This window comes from Schistocerca nitens, chromosome 2, assembly GCF_023898315.1.
Source record: "Schistocerca nitens isolate TAMUIC-IGC-003100 chromosome 2, iqSchNite1.1, whole genome shotgun sequence".
NCBI classification, from domain to species: domain Eukaryota; kingdom Metazoa; phylum Arthropoda; class Insecta; order Orthoptera; family Acrididae; genus Schistocerca; species Schistocerca nitens.
The window spans coordinates 371207226-371232149 of record NC_064615.1 but is presented as its reverse complement, the minus strand read 5'-3'; the positions used below and the strand labels follow the sequence as shown (position 1 = coordinate 371232149).

Genomic DNA, 24924 nt, shown 5'->3' with positions numbered 1-24924 from the left:
AAGCAAAGTAGACTAATTTACGTGCCGAAATATCACTCACTTTTGATACCGTTCGAATAGTGAAAATGGCAGTATTAAGTCTTTCAACAAGATCCTGAATGTGGTTTTTCCACGACAGCTTACTATCTATCTGAACACCTAGGAATTTAAAATGTTCAGTTTCACTAATCATATACCCGTTCTGTGAGATTAAAACGTCAGGTTTTGTTGAATTGTGTGTTAGGAACTGTAAAAACTGAGTCTTACTGTGATTTAACGTTAGTTTATTTTCTACAAGCCATGAACTGAGGTCATGTACTGCTCTACTTGAAACCGAGTCAATGTTGCACACAACATCCTTTACTACCAAGCTAGTGTCATCAGCAAACAGAAATATTTTAGAGTTACCCATAATACTAGAGGGCATATCATTTATATAAATAAGGAACAGGAGCAGCCCCAACACTGGTCCCTGGGGCACCCCCCCAATTGACAGTACCCCACTCAGATCCCAAATCACAGCCATTATCAGCATTGTGAATAATGACCTTTTGCTGCCTGTTGCTAAAGTAAGAGGTGAACCAATTGTGAGCTACTCCCCTTATTCCGTAATGGTCCAACTTCTGGAGCAATATTGTGTGATCAACACAGTCAAATGCCTTTGTTAAATCAAAAAATACGCCAAGTGTTCGAAACTTTTTGTTTATCCCATCCAGTACCTCACAGAGATAAGAGAATATAGCATTTTCAGTTGTCAAACGACTTCTAAAGTCGAACTGTACATTTGATAGCAAATCGTGTGATATAAAATGATCAATTAACCTTACATACACAGCCTTTTCGATAACTTTTGCAAACACTGATGTTATAGAAATAGGTCTAAAATTATCTACATTATCTCTTTCTCCCTTTTTATAAAGCAGCTTTACTACTGAGTACTTTAATCGCTCAGGAAACTGACTATTCCTAAAGGAAAAATTACAAATATGACTAAATACAGGGCTAACATGTGCAGCACAGTACTTTAATATTCTACTAGACACTCCATCATAACCATGAGAGTCCTTAGTCTTCAGTGATTTGATTATTGTCTCAATCTCCCTCTTGTCTGTATCATAGAGGAGTATTTCAGACGTCAATCTCGGAAAGGCATTTGCTAAGAAATTTATATGATTTCCTGTAGATACTAAATTTTATTTAATTCGTCAGCAATGCTCAGAAAATGGTTGTTAAATACTGTACATATATCTGATTTATCAGTAACAGAAATATTATTACTGCAAACTGACTTTATATCGTCAACCTTGTGCTGCTGACCAGACACTTCCTTCACAACTGACCATATGGCTTTAATTTTATCCTGTGAATTAGCTATTCTATTTGCATACCACACACTTTTTTCCTTGCTAATAACATTTTTAAGCACCTTACAATACTGTTTGTAATGGGCTACTGTAGCTTGATTGTGACTACTTCTAACATTTTGATATAATTCCCGCTTTGTTCTACATGATATCCTTATCCCACTAGTCGGCCAACCGGGCTGTCCATTACTGCTAGTACTCCGTTTAGAATGTTCTAGTGGAAAGCAACTCTCAAAGAGCATGAGAAATGTGTTATGGAAAGCATTGTATTTATCATCTATATTATTGGCACTATGAACATCTTGCCACTCTTGTTCCTTGACAAGTTTTGAAAAACTCTCTATTGCTGTTGGATTAACTTTCCTATGTAGTTTGTAATTAAATACGACATTGGTTAGAGTACAAAAACCTTTTAGTGTTAAAATTTGTGCATCATGGTCTGAAAGGCCATTCACCCTTTTACTAACAGAATGCTCATCTAGTAATGAAGAATGAATAAAAATATTGTCTATGACTGTGCTGCTGTTCCCCTGCTGATTTGTTGTAGAATCTTAGAACATATACTGAGCTCAAACATAATGAGGTATCTTGAACAGAATGACCTCCTCAATGCCAACCAGCATGGATATTTCGGAAACATCGATCATGTGAAACCCGAACCCAACTCCCACCTTTCCCACATGACAAACTAAAAGCTTTGCATCAAGGCAACCAGGTAGATGCAATGTTTCTTGATTTCTGGAAAGCATTTGACTCAATACCACACCTATGTTTATTGTCAAAAGTGCAATCTTATGGGATATCAAATGAAGTTTGTGGCCGGATTGAGGACTTTTTGGTAGGGAGGACACTGTATGTTATCTTGGATGGAGAGTCATTGTCAGATGTAGAAGTAACTTTGGGTTTGTCCCAGGGAAGTGTGTTGGGACCCTTGTTGTTCATGATGTATATTAATGACCTTTCAGACTGTATTAATAGTAACATTAGTCATTTTGCAGATGATGCAGCTATGTGTAATGAAGTACTTTCTGAGAGAAGCTGCATAAATATTCAGTCAGATCTTGATAAGATTTTAATGTAGTGCAGAGATTGGCAACTTGCTCTAAAATTTCAGCAACATAAAATTGCACACTTCAAAAAATGTAGAATCCTATGACTCTAATATCAATGAGTTGCTATTGGAATCGGCCAATTCATACAAATACCTCTGTGTAATACTTTGTAGGGATTTGAAATGGAATGGTCTCATAGGTTCAGTAATTAGTAAAGCAGATGAAATACTTATTGGTTGAATACAGGGAAGTGCAGTCAATCTATAAATGAGATCACTTGTGCGACCCACCCTAGAATATTGCTGAACTGTGTGGAACCCATACCAGATAGGATTAATGGGTGATATTGAACGTACACAGAAGAGGCCAGTATGAATGGTCATAAGGTCATTTAATCCCTGGGAGAGTGTCACAGAGATACTGAAGAAACTGAACTGACAGGCTCTTGAAGACAGATGTAAACTATCCTGAGAAAGTCTATTAACAAAGTGTCAAGAACCGTCTTTTAATTATTACTGTAGGGATATACAACAACCCCTATGTATCACTCAGATAGGGATTGTGAGGATACAATTAGAATAATTACTGCATACATAGAGGCATTCTACACAATCATTCTTCCCTCGCTCCACATGTGAATGGAATGGGAAAAAACCCTAATAACTGGTACAGTGGGTTGTACCCTCTGCCATGCACCTCACAGTGGTTTGCAGAGTACAGATGTAGATGTAGATGCTATTTACTGTGAATTGAAGGCAACATGTCATTTATGACGCCCTACTGGAACATTCTGCAACTCATCTGATCCTGTTATTGCCCTCAGACTCTTGAGTGCTGCAGAATTGTGATGCCAGAAGCATGCTTACTTTATTGAGAGGCTCATAAGGCATACTGTATGAAAAACATGTTGAGAGATTCTCAAGTTTTTTGAGGCACACACTCTCATTTCTTATCCTTAATTCGATATGGATGCAGATTTATTCACCAAGCTTCTAATTAACATAAAACAAGAAATCAGGGAAAATTGAAAACTTAGCTCATTAAACCACTCCTACAAGGTATCCAGTTATTAAAATTCAAGAGTTGAAAGCTCCTGTTAGCTACATGGCAAGCAGCAGTGTTCAGTACAAAACTGATTGACAAGTAATAACACATACTTACACAACAGGAAACAAAGGATAATCATCACTTCAGATGCAGTGAATTATTATTCTAAATAGAGTACAGTATCGCAAGGTGCCTCAAGGCTCCATTTTGGGAGCAATCCTGTTCCTATTGTATGTAAATGACTTACACATAAATATAAATTCCCCATCAGTTCTGTTTTCAGATGGTAGTTCTGTTTTAACCCTCCAGCAGGCGCGTCAACTTTCATGACGCCACTAGTCGCGATGTATCTCGTGGATACATGCGACGATTTTTGTGGTTTTTTGTTTGTTTACAGGTTCTTTTTCTTTTGTTTTTGTTTTAAATTGCAGTTAGCTTTATTGTTACGGATTTTACAAATACAGAAGTGAACATCAGGCTCATTACACTTTTAAATTAACAGAAATATTTGACATTTTGTAATGGAGAAGTACATGAAATTGTTTTGAAAATTGATTTTATTATAGATACAAATAAATTATTGAACTAATCAAAGCATGTCTCTTTTTACTGATTGCCCTCCACAGAAAGACATTGTTCACAAATTATTTTTGCGTGCTTTTGCAAACAAAGATGTGTACCGCATTTTTACATGTATACTTGCTGAGACAAGTCTTTTTTGTCTCCCTGTAGCATGACTGGCACCTTTTTCTTTTCTTGTTTTCTGATTCCAAGGATTGTTCAGCGTTTTCTTGCTCTTTTCCTTTAGGTTTGTACTTTACTAGCATTGACTTTATATCATCAGATAGAGTCATAATAAGAGCTCTTCTTTTGAGACGATCTTGCAGTAGAGTCAGAGCCAAAGTTTTGAGGTACTTGCGCCGATCTGAGTATTTATTCTTGTTGCCCAAGAAAATTACTCTTGAGTTGATGCCTGCAATGTTCAACAGGTGGAAAAAAATCACCATACGCCATCTTCTTGTTGACCTAGCTACATTGTAGGTTGCACAGAGTTTGTCAACTATATCAACTCCAGATTTGGTGCCATTATAGTGTAGAATAATTGCTGATTTTTTCTCTAAACCTTCCGAAACCTCACTTGACGATACATGCATACTCGAAAGGAGGACTACAGTTTTCCCTTTTTTCGGGACATATGACACAAGGGTCTCATTCTTGCTGTAGCCAAATACGCTATCATATTGCTGTCTACTTTTTGGTGCTACGAAATTCGATGGCAGTTCCTTCTTGTTTTTTCTAATTGTGCCTACAAACGACAGTCTCCTTTTATGCAGTTCTGCTGTAATGTTTCTACTCATTCCATATATTGGTTCGGCAAGTCTCAGAACTACTTTTTTGGTGGAGTTGTTATTCTGAAAGGGTCCTTCTGGTTGTAATCCACAATGTATTTTCATGTTGTAAGTATAATAAAGCTTGGCATCAGATAGGCAGAAAATTTTGATGCCATATTTAGATGGTTTGGATGGTATGAACTGGCGAAATCCACATTGGCCTTGAAATGCTGGTAGCTGCTCATCAATTGTGACGTTCTGACCGAGGGAGTAATGTGTCTTGCAGTTATTCAAACACATGGTGAACATTTCCCTCACAGCTGCTAATTTGTCTGTCTTGTGCTGTTCTTGTCTTGTGGCTCCATCATCAAAACGAACACATCTAATGAGGAACAGGAAACGCTTTTCGGACATGGTCATTCTAAAAATATTCAGACCGAGGTCATCTGCTGTCCAGAAGTCGTGAACATTCTGTCGCCCACCAAGGAACACACCAGCAAGTTATAACAAGCCAAGAAAGGCTTTTATTTCGATTGCGTCTGTGACCTTGCAGTCACTCTCGCGAGCAAAGTTTCCTTTTAGATCAGCTATACGCCTGTTAGTGTTGACCACAATTAGATCTAGGATATCATTACTGATGAATAGGCTCCAGCAGTCAATTTCAGTTACCGTTTTCTTTGCGTCTCCAACTACCCCAGGCAGTTTGGTTAGTATATTATGAGGCCGTGTCTGTGTTGCTTTCCAAGGCACTTTCCTCCATTTAGTTACATACGTACCTAAAATAAAAATAAGTACTTTACACCATTATTAGATATTGTTATTATTACATCTGAAAGCATATTTATTGTGTTTTCTACTCACCAAAATAATAATGTTCATCAGTTTCCTGCGCTTCATTATTTTCCTCTTCAGCAAATTTATGATCTGTGTCTGAGTCTACAGATCATGTTTCGAGTATATCTTCGGTTTCTGAATCAGTTTCTGCAAGATCATCTTCAACTTCAATGGGTACCTCATCGTCGAGGAGAAGGCAATGTACTTCTTCCAAATCCTTAGGATTTTCTAGATAATATCATTTACTCATTTTGAAAGAGAGTACACGTAGCTACAATGAAACGTTGCTTCATTTAGAAGACAACAACGCAACTGCCGACTTGCATACGCTGCAAACAATGCAACAGCTGCAGTCATTAGTGGCGAAAAAGTGTTACCTGAGTAGGCGTGCTGTATCTGAGAGATACAGGCAGTACACGTTCCCACACCTGACTAATTTATGACCTTGTCAGTATCGGGATAAGACTGCAATTCCTGTGAAACAATAAGAAAGGTATGACACAAGATATCGTGGGCCAGCAAACCGTTACCACTGTTCATTGCGGTAATATTAGAGAAAAAGTAGGTCATGTATCTCACAGATACATGTGCGACTGTCAGAGGGTTAATTGAAGATGATGATGCAGAAAAAATTACAAGCTCCATTGTAAGCACAATCGATACCGTAGATGACTGGTTCCAATTAAATGGGTTGAAACTGACCATTGCAAAAACCCATATGCTACATTTCAAAACCAAACATTCAAAATGTATGGAACTTGAACTGCAACATAACTATCAGCTTATGGAAGAATTTGACATGGTCAAATTCCTAGGACAAAATGTGGACAAGAACTTAAGCTGGAATACACGTATTGACTTCCTATCAAATAAACTATGCAGTTTTGCATTTGCAGTGCAAATACTAGCAAATTCCACTGACTTGAGTACATGAAAAATCGCTTATCATAGTTATTTTGAATTTGTTATTTGATATGGTATAATTTCCTGGAGAAGTTTAACTAGTGTATCTTGAATACTGAAACTGCAAAAGAAAATTGTCAGATACATGTGTACCGCACAGCAAAGAAAGCCTTGTTGCCCATTATTTTGGAAACTACAAATCTGAACGGTTCCATCAATATGCATTTATAAAATTATAATCTTCCTACACAGCAGACAAAAATTATTTGAGGAGAATCATTTTAACAATAATTTTATGCTATCTATATACCACGTGAAATTATATGCATTGCTTCCACAGTTGCGTCTGACTCGAATGATTCAGATTATGTACATTATGAGACTAAACCACAATTCACAATCATAATTTGAATTTGAAAATAAAACATTACCCTTTTTTGTATAGAACAGATGGGAAACTTGATATTATTTGACTTTAACATCATCAATATCAGTTATACAGGATGCCTCAATCATTTGAGGTCAGTATTATAAAAATTATTGGGGATCCTAAATGGAGTATTTTGAGATAAAAAATTAATAATTGTTAATGAATATCTGTATGAAGTCTTGATAGGCAATGCATGTGAGGCTGAACTTTGTAAACTGTGTATTTTTCATAACAAACAATTGCCCACCTTAATAGCAATATGGAAATGGTAGATTGCTACTAACCACATAGAGGACTTTTTGATTTGCAGTCATGCAAAATGAAAAGACTGCAAAAATGTTTAAGTTTTTACTTAAAGTCCGTCTTCCAAAGTATCTGTCTTCCTGGTGCCCTGTTCGTTACTGTTGATGCCACCTTCCTCCATGCTAACATCACTAATGCTCATGGCTTTTCTGCTATTGAACACTACCTTTCCCAATGCCCAACTGACTTCAAATGAACACCCTACTTCCTGGTCACCATGACCAACTATAACCCCCCCCCCCCCCCCCAATTTCTTCTTGTTTGAAGCCATCACCTATGAACGAATGTATGGTACTGGTTTGGGCTCTTATGACACTACCCTATGCCAACCTACTTATGGGCTGTCTAGAGATGTCCTTCACAACCACCCAAAATCCCAAACCCTTCACCTGGTTCAGATTCATTTGTGACATCTTCATAATCCGGACTGACTGTGTGGTACCCTATCCATATTCCACCAGAACCTCAAAGTCTTCTCCTCCATTCGCTTCACCTGGGCCTCCAAAACTCAACAGGCAACCTTCCTTGATGTTAACCTCCACCTAAGGGACGGCTACATCAGTACGTTTGTCCACATCAGACCTACCGATCACCAACAACATCTTCTATTCAACAGCTGCCACCAATTCCATAAAAAGAAACGCCTTCAATACAATCTAGCCAACTGCTGTTTTCATAAGTGCAGTGATAGGCAGTCCCTCTGCGAATATGCCAAGGGTCTCACTGAGGCCCTCAGAGACTGAAATTGCTCTTCCAACCTTGTCCAGAAACAGATCTTTGATGCCTGGTCTCTTCTGTCACCCACCACCTTGTACATGGCCACTATCTGGCCGCAGAGGCCTTTTGTGACTCAGTACCACCCAGAACTGGAGCAACTAAATCAGATTCTCTTTGTGAATCACATTCTCTGCCAGGGTTTTGACTCCCACTTGTCCTGCCCTGAAATGAGGAATATCCTCCCCACTATCCTCCCCACCCTTTCCCACTGCGGTATTCTGCCGCCCATTGAATCTACACAGTGTCCTTGTCCATGCCGACTCCACCCCTGCTCCCAAACCTTTGCCTCAAAACTCATATCCCTGCAGTAGACCAAGATATAAGAATTCCTATCACAATCTTCCTCTCCTCCCGCTATCACCTATTCAAGTCCTGTTACAGACCTTTGTGCCCTGTCGAGGGCAGGGCCGTCTGTGAAATCATGCAGTTAAGCTGCAACCATTGTGCTGCTTTCTGTGTGGGCATGAAAACAAATAAGCTGTCAGTTCACATAAATAGCCACTGCTAAACTGTGGCTAAGGGACATCTGGACCACCCAGTTGCTGAGTGTAACACCCAATATGATGTGCTTCCATTTAATGACTGTTTCACAGTCTGTGCCATATAAATTCTTCATACTGACATCAGAACTTCTGTGCTGGGGGCTGGGGGAGGGGGGATATCTTTCACACCCATAACTCCAATGGCCTCAACCCAAGTTAGTCCCTATCTGCTGCCTAACCAACCCCTTTCCTGCTCCCACTCTAGCACTACACATACCTTCTATCTCACCAGTGCACCTACTAGTCTTTTCCCCTTCTCTGCTTCTCTCCTCACACCTCTCCCTGCCCTCTTCATCCCTCCCCCCCTCCTCTCCCCGACAGTACAGTCTTCGGACACCATACCTCACAGCCCTACCCTGTCCCGTGCCCCCCACTCTGCGGGCAGCACGGCATCTTCCCTTACCACACACCCAAGCTGATTGCTGTTCATGACAAACAGTCACTGCCAGGCCTCAGTGCCCAGAGACAGTGGCTTTATGTTTGTGAGTTGTGATTTTGTGAATATGTGTGTGTTTCCTATTCTGGAAGAAGATTTTGTCTGAAAGCTTAAACATTTTATAAGTCATTTTCATTGTACGTATCTGCATTTCAACTTGTCCTCTTTGTGGTTAGTTGTAATCATCTTTCCCATATTATTGTTATTCCATCCTGGACTTCCCAATATTTGATTTGCCCACCTTATTGACATTTGTGGTCCTATCTTGAAAAATGGTGCACAATCCTCAGCAACACATCATTGCTGCCATTTACCTTTGTTTAAAGTGAAAAGAAGATAAGGAATTGAAGCTGAGCACTATTCATTACAGAAATCATTCACTATTCCAAGTGGTCCTCATCAAGGTACATCATTTTATGTGATTTGAAAGCTTATGAAAGTAGACTTAACAGATGGCCTTCAAACACCACCATGGCAAAAGTAAGACTTAGACAGATTGAAAGAGTTTGTAAAACACTGCAAATATTAATTGCCTGATGAAAAATGAAGCACACAGAAGCAAAGGAGGAAATGAAATAAGGATGGCAATTCTTCCAGAAAACTTGGAATTCTCAGGGAATTACCTGGAAAAATGATGGGAATCTCATGGAATTCCATAAAACCTCAGGAAATTTTGTGTTTTTAACTGAACATTGCAATTTAATATTATTCAGCTCTATAAACCACAAATTTTAAAATACATAGTTGTACAAAATCAATATGAATATTACTTGAAATAAATTAATGAGGTGTAAGGCCCAACAATGTTGGTCCAGCATGTGAATTGATGAAATAGCATTGGAACCAACATTGGTCACAATTTTTGTATGACTTTGTTGCTTGTCAGTATTTCAATCAAACATCAAAGGGCATTGGCCAGTGTCGATATGGTGAACAGTGAAAATATAGGAAGTGATAAACTTTTTTCATTTCATTATTTTATGGCAGTTGTAAGTGAGAAAAGTTCTGTAAAGGTTGGAAATTATGTGTAAAGTTTGTCGCAAGTCACTAAGTGCTCTTGTTCTCAAATATTGAATAGCACACGTAGCAGCTACTAAAAAAGAAGGAAGGTGAGGGAGGAGTGGCTGGATGACGGGAAGTATGTGCATAGAAGGGATCATTTTCTCAATATCAAAATGGAGGCAAAGTGAATCTGGAGAACACAGAAGAGAATATATTTAACCAGTTTATTAGAAAAACTTGAAGCAGAGAGCCACAACAAGAATTTGAGACAATTTTTACAATGCATTAAAAATCACAAACACGGATTTCAGAGCCCAGCCTGTTTCATTAGAGATGAGAACAGAAAATTGATAAATGACAACAAAAGAATTGTAGAAAGATGCAGAAAATACTTCCCAGAACTTGTGAATCATCCAGACCCAGATAAGTTGCTACCTGCAGACACCATGGAGGAAAGGGAAGATGAAGAAGAATGGGAGGTGATGGAAAAATATGTGAAGATTGCAATAAAAAACTTGGAAACTGCAAGTCCCCAGGGGAGGACAGAATAATAGGAGAATTAATCAAAGAGAGAGGTGAGAGCTTGCACTTAGAACTATATAAACTGATCCTGCTGATATGGAAAAAAATGAGACATTGTCAGAAGAATGGAAATTGGCTATAATATGCCCAACATACAAGAAGGGAAGAAAAATGGAATGTTGTAACTACAGAGGTAACAGCTTGCTGAATGTAACCTTCAGTGTACTGTCCATCATTATTCTCAGAAAATTACAACCATTCATAGAGAACAACATCAGGAATACCAAGCCTAAGACAATTGTTTAAAAAACAGTGGGAATGTGATAAAAATATCTATATTCTCTTTGCTGATTTTCAGTGAGCTTATGACAGCATCCACAGCAGTAGCCTTTACAGGGGATGATGCCACTACATGGGCTGCCTTTTCATTTCCAGCACAAAGTGTTGCACCCAGCTTTCGTCCCCCGTGACAGAAAGGCCTCTCCATTGGTCTCAAAACGCTCCAACAATTCAGTTGAAATGGCTTTCCTTTGAATCTTGTGGTCCGCTGTGAGCATTTGTGGAACCCATCGTGAGCACCTCTTTGAATATCCGAGAGTGTTGGTCATTGCAGACGCACTTCTAATGCTGACTGACAGCTGTAGAGCCAATTGTTGAGTTTCAATGCACTGGTTGGCACAAATAATGGCAAGAACATGATTCAGCATGTCTGGAGCAGTGGCTGTGACAGGATGTCCCGAGTGTGGCTGATCATCAGAACAAACATCAAATGTGAAGCACCAACAGGGATGTTTGTCTACATATATTAATGGCTTTTTTAAAAAATGTGGGGCATTACTTATTGAACGACCCTCATATAACTTGATTCAAAATTTGAAATAAATATTCAAGATTCTGAAATGAAGTCTCCCACAGCCAAAAACAAAGAATAACAGGAAGTCTTTGGTTGATCATAATTGTTTTTCAAACAAATGGTGCTGCCATATTTGACCAAAGTTCAAAATCAGTCAATGACATCTGAGTGAAGTTGCTAAAACCAGAGCTATCTTCTGTATTCACCTCCTGCAGCAAGTTTTTACCAGCAGTTCTTCTGCAGCATGCTTTCATCCACCAACAATGACAAGGCCTCTCATTAATTTGTGAAAACGTTCTTCAGGTATTAATGGCACACCACCACTAATCGTTAGAGTTTCCTCATCACTAGATATAGCATAGTAGACTATATGAAAACTATATGACAAATAACATTACAGACAATGTGAATACACAGCGGAAAATGTTTGCCACCAGTGTGGACAGAGTCAGAGACCAGAATCAAAGTTGGAAACATGTTATGAAACACCACATTTCAAGAATTTTATCCAGATATTTGGAAGAGTCACTCAAATGTAAAGGACTGGATTGACAGTCTGCCTTGTGAACCTGCTGTAGCCACATGAACAGGAAAAAAGGGGCACACAATGTGCTTTAAGTAAGAGAACATCATGTCAACTTGAAGGGTTTTTTAACCAAAAAAGTTTATTACCCTCTCACCTACTGCTTCTGAGCCAAACACTTCAGTATCATCTTTTTCAGAATATGTGTTACCTTCAACAGCAAATCATTCGTTGGAACTTGAAGGCTCTGTATTAAAAGACAGCAGAAATTCTCTGAATTTGTGTTAAAAGACGATGTAATGACAGAAGAAATTCTCTAGTGTGTTGAAATGACACACAAGTTACTTTGGCAGGCTGAAAAGGATGTTGTTGTAATCTGAAGAATATGTACAGACAGTGCTGCAGCTAACAAGATGGAACTTGAATGAGATACAACTGGATATTTTCTTATGTTTGGAATTGCACCTTATTTTAATCAACAGTTGCTTGGATGGCTGATGAAAGCCAGTTATATTATTCTTGGTTTTGATGAATCACTAAACAAAGTCATGGAACACACACAAATGGATGTAAATACAAGCTTTTGCAATGAGGACCAAAAAGAGGTAACAACGAAATACCTTAGTTCCTCTTTTCTTGGTCACTCAAGAGCTACTGGCCTTTTCTCTTCATTGACTGATGCGACAAAAGACATACCAAAGAGTAAGATGTTCCAGATTTCTATGGATAGGCCACATGTGAATTGGTTGTTTATGAAAAAATGTAAAGGGCATTCAGCAGACCTGCAACTGCCAGGTATTGGTAGCAAGGAAACACATAGGTACATTGTATTATTGCTGGAAGCCTGGTATAATTTGTTCGAGAATGACCCAACTGGAGAGAATTATATACTAATATTCAGGTTCCACTATGTTTCTGAAAATATTTGTTGTATCAGGTGGCTCAAGAATTCCTCAGTTACTCAAAGACCAATGGATAAAACACCAAACATGAAAAAATTCCTTGAGGGTGTGAAGAAAGATAAGAATAAACCAGAGAGTGAAAGTTTCGTGTTGCTGAGTTAAGTTTATTAATGATCCATTGCTGTGTTTGAAACTTGCTTTCTTCAAGTTGTTATCCTTATCGAAACACTCCAGAGTGCCAGACAGGTGTTCGGTTAACTTCATTTCTCCACACAGCTTCAATATCTACAGTACAAACAGCAGCAGAACATTTTATGAAGCCTGAGATATTAGAGAAATGTACATCAGTCAAGTTAACTGTTGCCAATTAAGAAAAAACAAAAATCTGTCACCTGCAAAATACAAAATTCTAGGGTTTGATGCCTATAAAGAGTTAATGAAACTGTTTCAGATGTAAGAACCTTTAATATTCCTAAGTTTCAACAAGAATGTAGAACAAGTCTTCAAACATTTATAATCAAACTTAAAAACAGGTCTACATCCACATTTATATTCTACAAATCTACAAGATGCACAGAAAAGGGTACATCCCATTGTACCAGTTATTATGGTTACTTCCCATTCCATTCATGTGTGGGAGCATGGGAAGAATGATTGTTTGAATGCCTCTGTGTGTGCTATAACTCTCCTAATCTTGTCCTTATATTCCCTATGTGAATGATACATATGGGTTGTATTATATTCCTAGAGACTTCATTTGAAGACAGTCCTTGAAATTTTAGTAGTAGACTTTCTCAGGATAGTTTACATCTGTCTTCAAGAGCCTATCAGTTTGGTTTCATTAACACTCTCTCATGGAACAAACAAACTTGTGACCATTTTTGCTGCCCTTCTCTGTGTACATTCAATATACCCAGATAGTCCTATTTGACACACTTGAGCAGTATTCTAGAATGTGTTGCACGAGTGACTTATAAGCAGTCTCCTTTGTAGTCTGGTTGCAGCTCCCGAGTATTCTACCAATAAACCTCTACTTCTGTACTCTGCAAACTACTGTGAAGTGCATGACAGAGGGTATGTCCCATTGTACCTGTTATTAGGGTTTCTTCCCGTTACATTCAAGTATGGAGTGCGGAAAGGAACATCTCTGTGTGTGCGGTGATTATTCCAATCTTATCATTAAGAACCCTATGTGAGGAATACATAGGTGCTTGTAGTATATTCCTAGAGTCATCATTTAAAGCCAGTTCTTGGAACTTTGTTAATAGACTCTCTCTGGATAATTTATATATTATCTCCAGTATCTCTGAGATATGGATCTAGCAAACCTGTGACCATTCATGCTGCCCTTCTCTGTATACATTCAATATCCCCTGTTAGTCCTATTTGGTAGAAGTCCCACACACTTGAGCAATGTTCTAGAACTGGTCACCCAAGTTATTTGTAAGCAGTCTCCTTTGTAGATTGATTGCACTTCCCTGTATTCTACCAATAAACTGAAGTCTACCACATCCTTTACCCATGACTGAGCCAATGTGGTCATTCAATTTCATATAACTACAGAGTGTTACACCCATGTACTTGTATTAGTTGGCTGATTCCATTAGTAACTCATTGATATTATAGTCAGAGCATACTATGTTTTTTTCACTTTGTGATTTGCATAATTTTACATTTCTGAACATGTAAAGCATTTTGCCAATCTTTGCGCCACTTTTGTAACCTTATAAAGATCTATCTGAATATTTATGCAGCTTTTTTCAGACAGTACTTCATTGTAGATAACTGCTTCATCTGTAAAAAGTCTGATGTTACAATTAATATTGTCTGCAAGGTCATTAATATACAACATGAATGGCAAGGGTTCTAACACACTTCCCTGGGGCACACCTGAAGCTACAGATATAGATCTGATAATGATGCGCCATTCAAGATAACATGCTGCCTCCTCCCTGCCAAAAAGTCCTAAATCCAGTAACAAATTTCACACAATACCCTACATGATCATACTTTTCACAATAAGCATACATGTGGTACTGAATCAAATGCTTCTCATAAATCAAGAAATACTGCATCTATCTGTCTGCTTTGATCCAAAGTGTTCAGCATGTCAGATAACCACGAGATTGCTCCTGCTCTCATATTAAGTCACACCTCAGACCATAACTCCAGGTGTTGCTCCAGGGTGTCTAGCACACAGACAGGGTGGTTGTAACCCCTAAACTGGTATCCTTCTAACCAGCACATGTCCATCACCAGCACTGAGGCAGAACCAGCCTTCATCAGAAATCACAACAGCTTTCCACCCTTCCCTCCAATGAGCTCTTGCTTAACACCATTGAAATTGCTAATGGTTGTGGTTTGGGGTCAGTGGAATGCACACTACAGGTTGTCTAGCTCAGAGCTGCCCTTGAAGTAACCAGTTTGCAACAGATTGTTGTGTCACTGTGGTGCAAACTGTTGCTCAAATTGCAAATGCAGTTGCAATGCAATGCACCAGAGCAATATGTCAAACATGATGGACTTCCCTCTTGGAAGTGTCACATGGCTGTTCAGAGCCATGTCTTCTTGAGATTGTACATCCTCATGACCACCACTGCCAGCAGTCATGTAATGTGGCTACACTCCTGCCAAGTCTTTCTGCAATATCACAGATGGAACACCCATCTTCTTCTATCCCTATTTTATGACTTCATTGAAACTCAGTGAGACGTTGACAATGGCATCTTTGTCACTTTAAAGATGTCTTGACTAACATCAGCTCACCATGTCCAATCTCAAAGATAACTAACATCCATGACCGTTACAGCATGTATTTAAAGCAAACCTATTTACATCCTCATAGTGGCACTATAGTGCCACTCTTATGTGACTGGTGTGAAATTTGAATATACATCATCTTTCAGATGTGGAAACATGCCTACCAACCTTTGTTTATGTACTACAACTCCTTCTTGGTGTTGAGCCCCCCCCCCCCCCCCCCCCCCCAATCCCATCAGTGTATTTGCATACTCACCAATGCAATGGTGTGATCAAGTAACTACAAACATATTATGTTGTTGAAAGGTGTAGAGCTTCTGTGAGCAAATAATGACATGAACGTTATTGCTGATTTCTATAAAGTGTTTGGACTCTGTTCTCCCTTGTAGATTTATTCACATGTAAAGCTTTATTCGATCTTCAGTGGTTCAGCTGCCTGGCTTTGTTGTTGACCCACTGTTGGCTACTATAGTTGCATTGTGCCAACAGTGATGGTTTTGCAGCATTATCACTCGCTGCACAGATACAAAATTGATGGTGTATAATGTTCTTATATGCACGTGAAACCTTTTTTTTTTTCATAGCATTAATTTGGGGCCACCGTGGGCCCGGAATTTTTGAAATACTGACATCAGCAGTTGTGCTTCCAGGAGTAGCAACAAAGCAGCAGCAGAAGCAGATGCACAAACTGCTCAAACAGAATGTGGTTGTTTGGGTAAATAGAGGTGGAACTCAAAGTGTAAGGGTAGAAAAAGAAATCTCACAGAAAGGGGACATATTTTCAGAGATGCCACAGAGTAGTGCCATTATTATTTATAATAAACAACAGAGGATCTGTATCCACTACAACATCAGGACATTTGCAGATGATCTAATGGATTATCACAGAATAAGGCAATCAGGAGACTGAGAAACTCTTTAAGATGTTCTTGCTTTGGCAGGGAAGCAGTAAACAAGACCATAAATGCAAGCAAGAGCAATGGGAAGCACACACACACACTCAGATACACATTCTTTCACATAGAGCAAAACACTGTAAATTGCAACAGTTTTAACACTTCAGGTGTAATTTTTACTGATAAGTTTCTATATCAAGTTCTCTATGGTTGCAGATGACAAGCTATAAAAGAATAACAGCTACATGACATAGTACAGAATGTTCCAAAAACCACAGTACATGTTAAAAAAATCTGTTTCAAATTTGTGATTATTTTACCTAAAAACTGGCCATTGGAGGCCCCAGTGTTGTCCCTGGACTCAGAGGCTGCCTCTGACATACTGTATGGTGTTCTGAAGCACTGCTTCCCTTTTGATTGACCCACATGCCTAATTCTGTTACCTGTTCTCGTGTTCAGCTTCCTGGATTTCTTTCTGACCACCAGTCATCTAGTATAGTTGCACTGTGCCAACATTAGTCGTTTCACAGTATTTTCATGCCCTGTGCAGATTCAAAAGAAAAGGTGCTCAAAGAGTTGCTTTTATTTGTCTGAATAGTACAGTATGAATAAATGGTGGATGGAAAAAAAGGAGGAGATAATCAAACTTTTGATAGAGTATAATCTAAATTTGAAATAGTTGTTATGCAGTGTTTATTTTACTTTATTGCTGAATTTTTGTTGAAGTTTCAGCATCTTCAGTGGATTCTTGTCTTCTTTGTATCAAAAACAGGAAAGTCACATTTTACTGTCTGTACACACAGTTTTTTTTTTTTTTTTTTTTTTTTTTTTTTTTTTTTTTTTTTTTTCCCCTGAAGCTACTTTTACCTATGTTGATGACGCTGCATTCAAGGTAATATGCTGTTTCCTCCCTACCAAGAACTTCTCAGTCCAGTCATAAATCTAATTTAAGACCACAATTTATTATAGTATTGCAAATGAGAATTGATGTGGTACTGAGCCAAATGTTTTTCAGAAGTCAGGAAATACTGCATCCACCATGACTTTCAAGTTGTCATGCTGGAGAAATGGAAGTTGATGTTTTCTAAATCCATGCTGGTTGGCATCAGGGAGGTAATTGTGTTTGGTGCACCTCATTGGATTTAACTACAGATTTTACAACTGATGGATGTCTCTGATATTATATGGTAATTTTGTAGATCGCTTCTGCTACAATTTTTGTGTACAGGTTTGACCTGTTCTATTTGATAAGATTAACAACCTGCAAAATGAAATTCTTGAGATCAACAGCGGTTACACCAAATGAGATCAGAAAACAAATGAAAATTTGTCAAAGGAAGTTAAAATGGAACCCTTCACACATTATATTCATAACTATCAGAACAACTGGACAAAACATCTGCAGCAAATGAGATGAAAGAGGCCCCTAAAATCAATGCTACATTGCCACCAAAATGGTGTAAGTTTGCTTGGCTGACCACTGAAAAGGTGGTATGAGAACTTCTTGGTGATACTATAAGGAAGGTGATGGTGATGATGATGATGATGCAAAAGAATTTTACCATTATAATTTAACAAAAAATTAAATGTGATAATTATAAGGTTGCAGATATTGCAGTCCAAATAGCTGTCCGATCATCTAGGTTTAGGCTTTCCATGTTTTTCCTAAATGGCTCAAAGCAAATTCCAGGATTGTTCATTTAAAAAGGACTCTGTAGATTACCTTCTCCAACCTTCCTCAATTTGAACTTGTGCTCCACCTCTATGACCTCATCATTGATAGGAAGTTAAATTCTAATCTTCCTTCCTCCTTTCTTTTGTACTGTGTTTGATGTGTGCACTACCATTGCATAAAATAAGTAAAGGATAAGTAAATATAATAGAATAAAAATAAAATGACAATGAAAACAGGCATATTATTTGGGAAATTCTAGGAAATACTTCAACAAACAGAAGAAATAACAACAAGAAAATATTAGAGACAGAATATGTTACGTAATTCTGTATGTAGTTATCAACACCTGATATTTCTTAAATAAATCATAAAACAGTATAAACAAAAAATAGCAGTCAGTTAACAAATTTAGTTCCTGAATCTAAACAAAAATAACATTTTATTGTACAACTGTAACACATTTTTGCTTTTCATTTTGCCCTTTTCTCAGACATAGAAGATAAAGCAATTGGTACATAATATTTTATCCTGAACTTGTGAAGTGGAGAAAATGATATATGCCACTTATTTATGAATTACTTATTTTCAGTTTATTGGAGGCAGAGGTGAAATGTTCATCCAATATTTGCATTAACAGGTGTGGAAAACTGTTTAAGAAACCATGCTCAGATAGCATCCAGCGTACAGATTCTGTTGCATTCTACTTTGCTTCCTAATTTAACATTAGGCTTAATATATGGATCATATGGTGAAATAAAATCTATTTCTAAAGCAGCATATACAGCTCTTTTGTGTTCATTACATTTCAGATACGGGAGGTACGACATGACAATATCATACCATTTATTGGTGCCTCTGTTGATCATGGAAACTTGTGTGTATTAACAGCGTATTGTGCTCGTGGAAGCTTGGAAGATGTTCTAGCAAATGAAGACTTACATCTGGACAACATGTTTGTATCTTCTCTTGTGTCTGATATTGTAAAGGTGAGGTTTTCTTTTTAATTGATGTAGATTCCCAAATAACTTTATAAAGTAACTGTAGCAGTTTTATGATTATTCCAAATAAGATAAAATGATGGCATTTGGTAAATAGGTTGATAGTAGCATGTAGCACTACATATCACAAAGTGTTCCTGCACCACATTTATGTACACATTCTGCTGTGCGCTTGAAAATTACCGTGTTTCTACAGTAATAACGATTAATAATGGAGGACACACTTCCTCATTTTTCAGTAATTGATATATCTGGAAGATAATCAACAAATGTCATGTATATTATTCGGTCTGAATCCTGTTGAGGGATGAAATTTTCACTTCCATTATTTGGTCAGCAAGGTGTAGAGGGGTGGCGGCATAGAGTTCCTGATCACCAGTCTTCATCCTAGTGTCCTAGATTAAATTCCAAACTCCTTTTCAGTGCTTCATAAAGTGATAGTACATGACACTGTTGATGGTGATCCATCCACCAGATGGCCCCTTGGGTGCTATTCAAGAGAAGTAGATTATGTGGTGGTACCAGGTTTCATCTACTTCCTTCTCTCATTATCATCTTCCAACACAAACATAACTATACATCCATCCATTGCACTCACCTTCACCAAAAAAATAAAAGTACGACACTGCTTGCACATATCCACAAGTAAAGGGGTCAATAAGCAAGAAGAATGACCACAGTATCCAATGGGCAGCTGAACCTACTCCTTGTGATATCCAAGCCAGAAACAGCACATGAGATTTACATTTATCAAAAAGTTCTATCATTTTTACTCATTTCTAAATGTCATAATATTAATACATTAAATTTCATTGAAGCATTCTTTCTTCTTTGGCAGTAAGCATTATGAAGCACAAAAGTCCTTATGCACAAAATTCTTTCTATCCATCAACTCATATGGCTCAATCTTCTTTTGAAACATTACTGCCTCAGACTAAGTGTTTAAGGCTTCTCTCCCCAAAACATTCCACTCTAATTGGCCTTATTAGGAACAAATTGCCCACTGGCTTATTACAGTTTAAAACATTTATTTTATGTATTTGCTCTAATCTCTATCTTCTCCATTATTCCACATTCTACATATTTTTAATATCAGCCGATGAATCTGGAAAAGTTTTTGAGTCCTGTTTCACAGCAATAGCATTGCAACAGTGTTCAAAATTTCTCTGGACCAAACTGGTTAATCTTCTTTGTACAAGGTGTAATTGGGTTGGAGTCCCACATAGAACTGCAGGATTCCAGGATGAGCCTCACTGAAGAACATTAGGCCTCTTGCTTCAAAATCCTCATTATTTAGAAGATAACCCTGCAAGCACTGCAGACTACACCTCTCACATGGAGACCATAGTAGACTTTGCCATTAAGTGTCAACCCAAAATACTTAAAAGTAGGTGACTTGGAAAGTATCTCTCCCTCTAAATTAAACTCTGATGTTGTCTTGAACCTCCTGGAGAATTAGCTAAACCACTGGCTCTTGCTTGCATTTATGGTCTTGTTTACTGCTTCTCTGCCAAAGCAAGAACATCTTAAAGAGTTTCTCAGTCTCCTGATTGCCTTATTCTGTGATAATCCATTACATCATCTGCAAATGTCCTGATGTTGTAGTGGATACAGATCCTCTGTTGTTTATTATAAATAATAATGGCACTACTCTGTGGCATCACTGAAAATATGTCCCCTTTCTGTGAAATATCTTTTTCTACCCTTACACTTTGAGTTCCACCTCTATTTACCCAAACAACCACTGTATCTTCAAGTCCAGCAGCTTATAATTTTTGCTGTAAGAGCCCAATGCCTTTCAAAGGACCAGAGTGATGAAATCTAGTTCCCCTCCCCACCCGTCATCAAATGTGTCCACCACATCCTGCGCACAGCCAAGAGGCCACTCTGGACATCCTTAAGCCATTGTGCTCAGTTGCATATCATCTAGATGGATTTGGCTTCTAGCTTTGACACTATTTTCTTATCAGACTTGTTAGACTAACTGACTTATAATTTCCAACAGAAATCACAGTGACTGATTACCAGTCTTCCAGCACCTCATTTCTCACTTAAGCTTAGCCGGAACAATTTTTCTGTGTGGAAAAGAGTTGCAGAGTCAGCTGGATCAACAGATGCAGTGTCATGTTCACATGTCTTCATTATCCTGTTGCTCATAAGCATGTCTGTTGTTTCTTTAATTTGTATCTGGCAATTGCTGGATGTGGTTTCTGCTATATGTTTACTTAATTCATCCACCATTGTCAGGTTTATGCATCAGGAGTGTACCCACACCCACAGTCTTCCAAAATAGGTGGCTCAAGAAACCCTTTTTTATGGTCAGATGTTACTGCTTTGCCTTCTGCTGCCCAGAGATGGAATGGTTTTACTTCCTGTTTGTCTATACTACTACATGACTTGATCTTTTTTAGAAGGGAATAAGTCAAGAAACATAAATTGATGGGAGACTGAAGCAGACTATCTGAAAGTATATGATTCTGAATGTAACTGTTAGTTTTAATGAAGATTTATCAGCTTTTACAGGAACTTCTTACTATACATAGTACCTAATAGTAGTTGTTAGAGTTTCAAAAATGGAAAAATCCAGCCTTTTAAAAAAGGTTGGCTTAAGGACATGGAGAAACATAATGGAAGACAGATAATTAACAGTATTACAACATTCTATTACACTGTAAGTCATTCAGAACCAAACACAAAGAAGAAAATTTTAATTAAAGTGCAAAATATTGCAGAAGGTTACAAAGAACACAAAGTTAAATTGAAGTTGATTATTTTTCAATCACTGTTTGCAGCATTGATATCTGTTCCCCAGTTAAAACATTCCTCATAGAATGCCCTATGTCCATGTGGAATATACTACTTTATCTTCTTCTTCAAGTCTTGCATTTTTTTTCACTGCAATTGGAACTGTTCTTGAAGGATATGCCAGTGCCAATGGTGGAGAAACAGATGCTTTCTCAGATGCCATGAAGAATGTTTGGTTTATTAATCCATTTATGTTTCTAGCTCCTTTGATATATCCACATCTAGTGTGCGAGTAAGCAAGGTGGAACAGAGTGTTGATCACAAAATTAATTCTCTCAGTTCTAAGCTTGATCCTTGTTTCTTCAGAAAATGTGGTTTTCTTCTAGTGTTTTGGCCAGCAGTTCTTGAAGTCTAGAATTTGAGATGCGTGATTCTCTGTTGCTAAGAACTTGCGTACTTTGTCAGTACTTTGAATAATGTGTTCTATAATGTTATGGATAGTGAAAATTCTGTCATATTGATCAAGCCGTTTTGAGAAAATCCCAAAATTATCAGTCTTCCATTATGTTTCTCCATGTCCTTAAGCCAATTAATTTATAAAGGGCAGATTTTCCCAATTTTAAAACTCTGACAACTACTATTAGGTATTATATATAGTAAGAAGTTACCATAGAAACCTTCACTAAAACTAACAATGATAATGTTCATAATTATATGCTTTCAGATAATCTGCTTATAAAATAGATTTCTTCAATCTCTGACATATTTATGTTTCTTTACTTGCAAGGTAGAAAGCTGTGTCCCCACATAGGATAATATTGCTGTATTTTTTGTAAATGGTCGGATTCTTTAAGTCATAGTAAGTATCTGCATAGAGACTTGTTTTTGTTCTGTCTGGCACAATTTTCACAGAATGACCTAAGCTTTGTGATGCTTTTTGGTGCAGACTTTAGAAAGTAAGACTGAAAGGAGCAGACTTCACAAGGGCCCTTTTAACAATTTCCATCATGATAAACATAATATGAGCTACATCCTCTTTTTATATCATGAATGCAAAAAACATTCACTGTCAGTTTCCTTAAATAAAATAGTTCCTGTACTAGCACTTTCAGTAGACTGATGTTTTGCATATAATCAGATGATAAAGACAATATATTCATCTCCTTCTTTGTTTCCACTGATGCTTCATACGTGAAAGCTGAATAAAATTTTATACTTGTATGCTAATGTATCATCAATTTGGCAACTGCTGTTCATTTTTATACATCATTGAGATATGGAGATCTAAGTTTTAATTTCAGCTCTTCACAGATACAGTATGTATCCACTTCTGGTTTTCCAAATCGATAACTGAAATTGTTTCTGTAGAAGCTCCAATAAATGATGTAAGTTACTGTATGTTATAACGCCAAGTTTAACAAATATATTTCAGAATGACACAACACATATAAGTCACAGAGTAAGTTGACAAGCAAAACATGTGTGCACATTAGCATTCCAACAAGCACTGAGTCCCAGTCTAGTGGCCGCTGCTCGGCTGGCCGCTTAGGTGGCGCAGCTGCTGCATGGCTGGCAAACAGCGCTGCACGTAGAGGATGCGCGTTATTGCGCGGCGGCGCTTTGAATGATCGGCGAGTCACAACACTTTTCCCCCTTTGAAATTGTTGCACTGGTCTTGATGGAGGTCTCCTGAAGATGGCTAACGTCCATAGGCATTGTTTGACTCGCCGTAAAGTCTCGAGGAGGAGGCTTCCCGTACGGACAGAAGTGTCCCCGATGATAACGGGTCGAGATGGCAGGAGACGTAGGGGTCGAATCTGCTGGGGCCCCATGCACCAATCTGCCCGTTGCGGCAAGTCCAGTTGATATGACAGGAGACATGGGCGATGTGTCGGCATCCGTTGGAGGAGGAGGCAAGTAGATTTGCTCTGACAGAGGATGGTCAACCGGTTCCTGCATGGGCACATCTCCTGGTGGCGTCCGTTATTGTGCTGGCATCGCGATGACAGTCAGAGGGCTGCGTTGTGAGTATTGAGAGATGCCAAGATCCTGAGCGTCAGGTAGAGCCAAAGGTGGTGTAGTAGCATTCGGAACAGGCGTTGCTGGCACACGAGGCCGAAGCTGGTCTGAATGACGCACTGCAACACCCGTGTCCATCTGGATTTCATACAGGCGTCTGCCACGGTGTCTTAAGATGCGGTCCGGGCTCCATTTTGGCCGCCTGCCATATCCCCATACCCAGACAAGGTCGTCGGCGGTGAACCAGCCAAGGGAAGGCACCCGCGGCCGTGAGGTGGGAGGCCGCAGAAGATGAAGTAGCGTGCGGGGCTGTCAGCCATGTAAGAGCTCAGCCGGGCTGTGGTCGCCCATGGGGTTGAAACGGTAAGAAGCCAGAAACTGGAGAAGTGCTTCATCAGCAGCAGAAGAAGTCAGAAGTTTCCGCATCTGAGCCTTAAATGTGCGGACAGTTGTTCAGCCTCACCGTTGGATTGTGGATGGAACGGCGGGGCCGTGACATGCATAACGCCATGACGAGCACAAAAATCCACAAATTCGGAAGAGGCAAATTGCGGACCATTATCAGTAACAAGAGTAGAGGAGAGGCCTTCCAAAGAAAAAATGCAGGGGAGAGCACTGGTGGTTGCCGTGGTGGTAGGCGACGTGCAACAGACAATGAAAGGAAAGTTAGAGTAGGCGTCAATTACGAGGTGCCAATAAATACCTAAAAAGGGTCCCACAAAGTCAGCATGAAAGCGCTCTCAGGGCTTTTCAGGCGAAGGCCACGGTGACAAAGAGGACTTCGGGGCAGCGGCCTGTGATGCACAAGGGCCGCAGGCAGCGACCATGTGTGCTATTTCAGAGTCGATGCCAGGCCAGTACACATGACGGCACGCCAGAGATTTTGTGCGAGACACACCCCAGTGCCCTTGGTGAAGGAGGCACAAGACCGAAGCACACAAAGACGCAGGTACCACGACACGCGGCGAGGCATTGTCAGTGGAGAGGAGGTTAACACCATCCCTAGCCGTGAGGCGGTAGCGCAAAGCGTA

The 24924-nt window shown here is 38.9% G+C and overlaps 1 protein-coding gene across 1 annotated transcript in view; it reads left to right on the top strand.

Annotated features, from left to right (window-relative positions):
• Window positions 1-24924, top strand: part of LOC126235028 (guanylate cyclase 32E-like) — a 434536-nt gene that overhangs the window by 241133 nt on the left and 168479 nt on the right. Inside the window, exon 12 of the mRNA XM_049943763.1 lies at window positions 18941-19117. Within this exon, the coding sequence (XP_049799720.1) occupies window positions 18941-19117 (177 nt within the window). The remainder of the gene's footprint in view (window positions 1-18940; window positions 19118-24924) is intronic.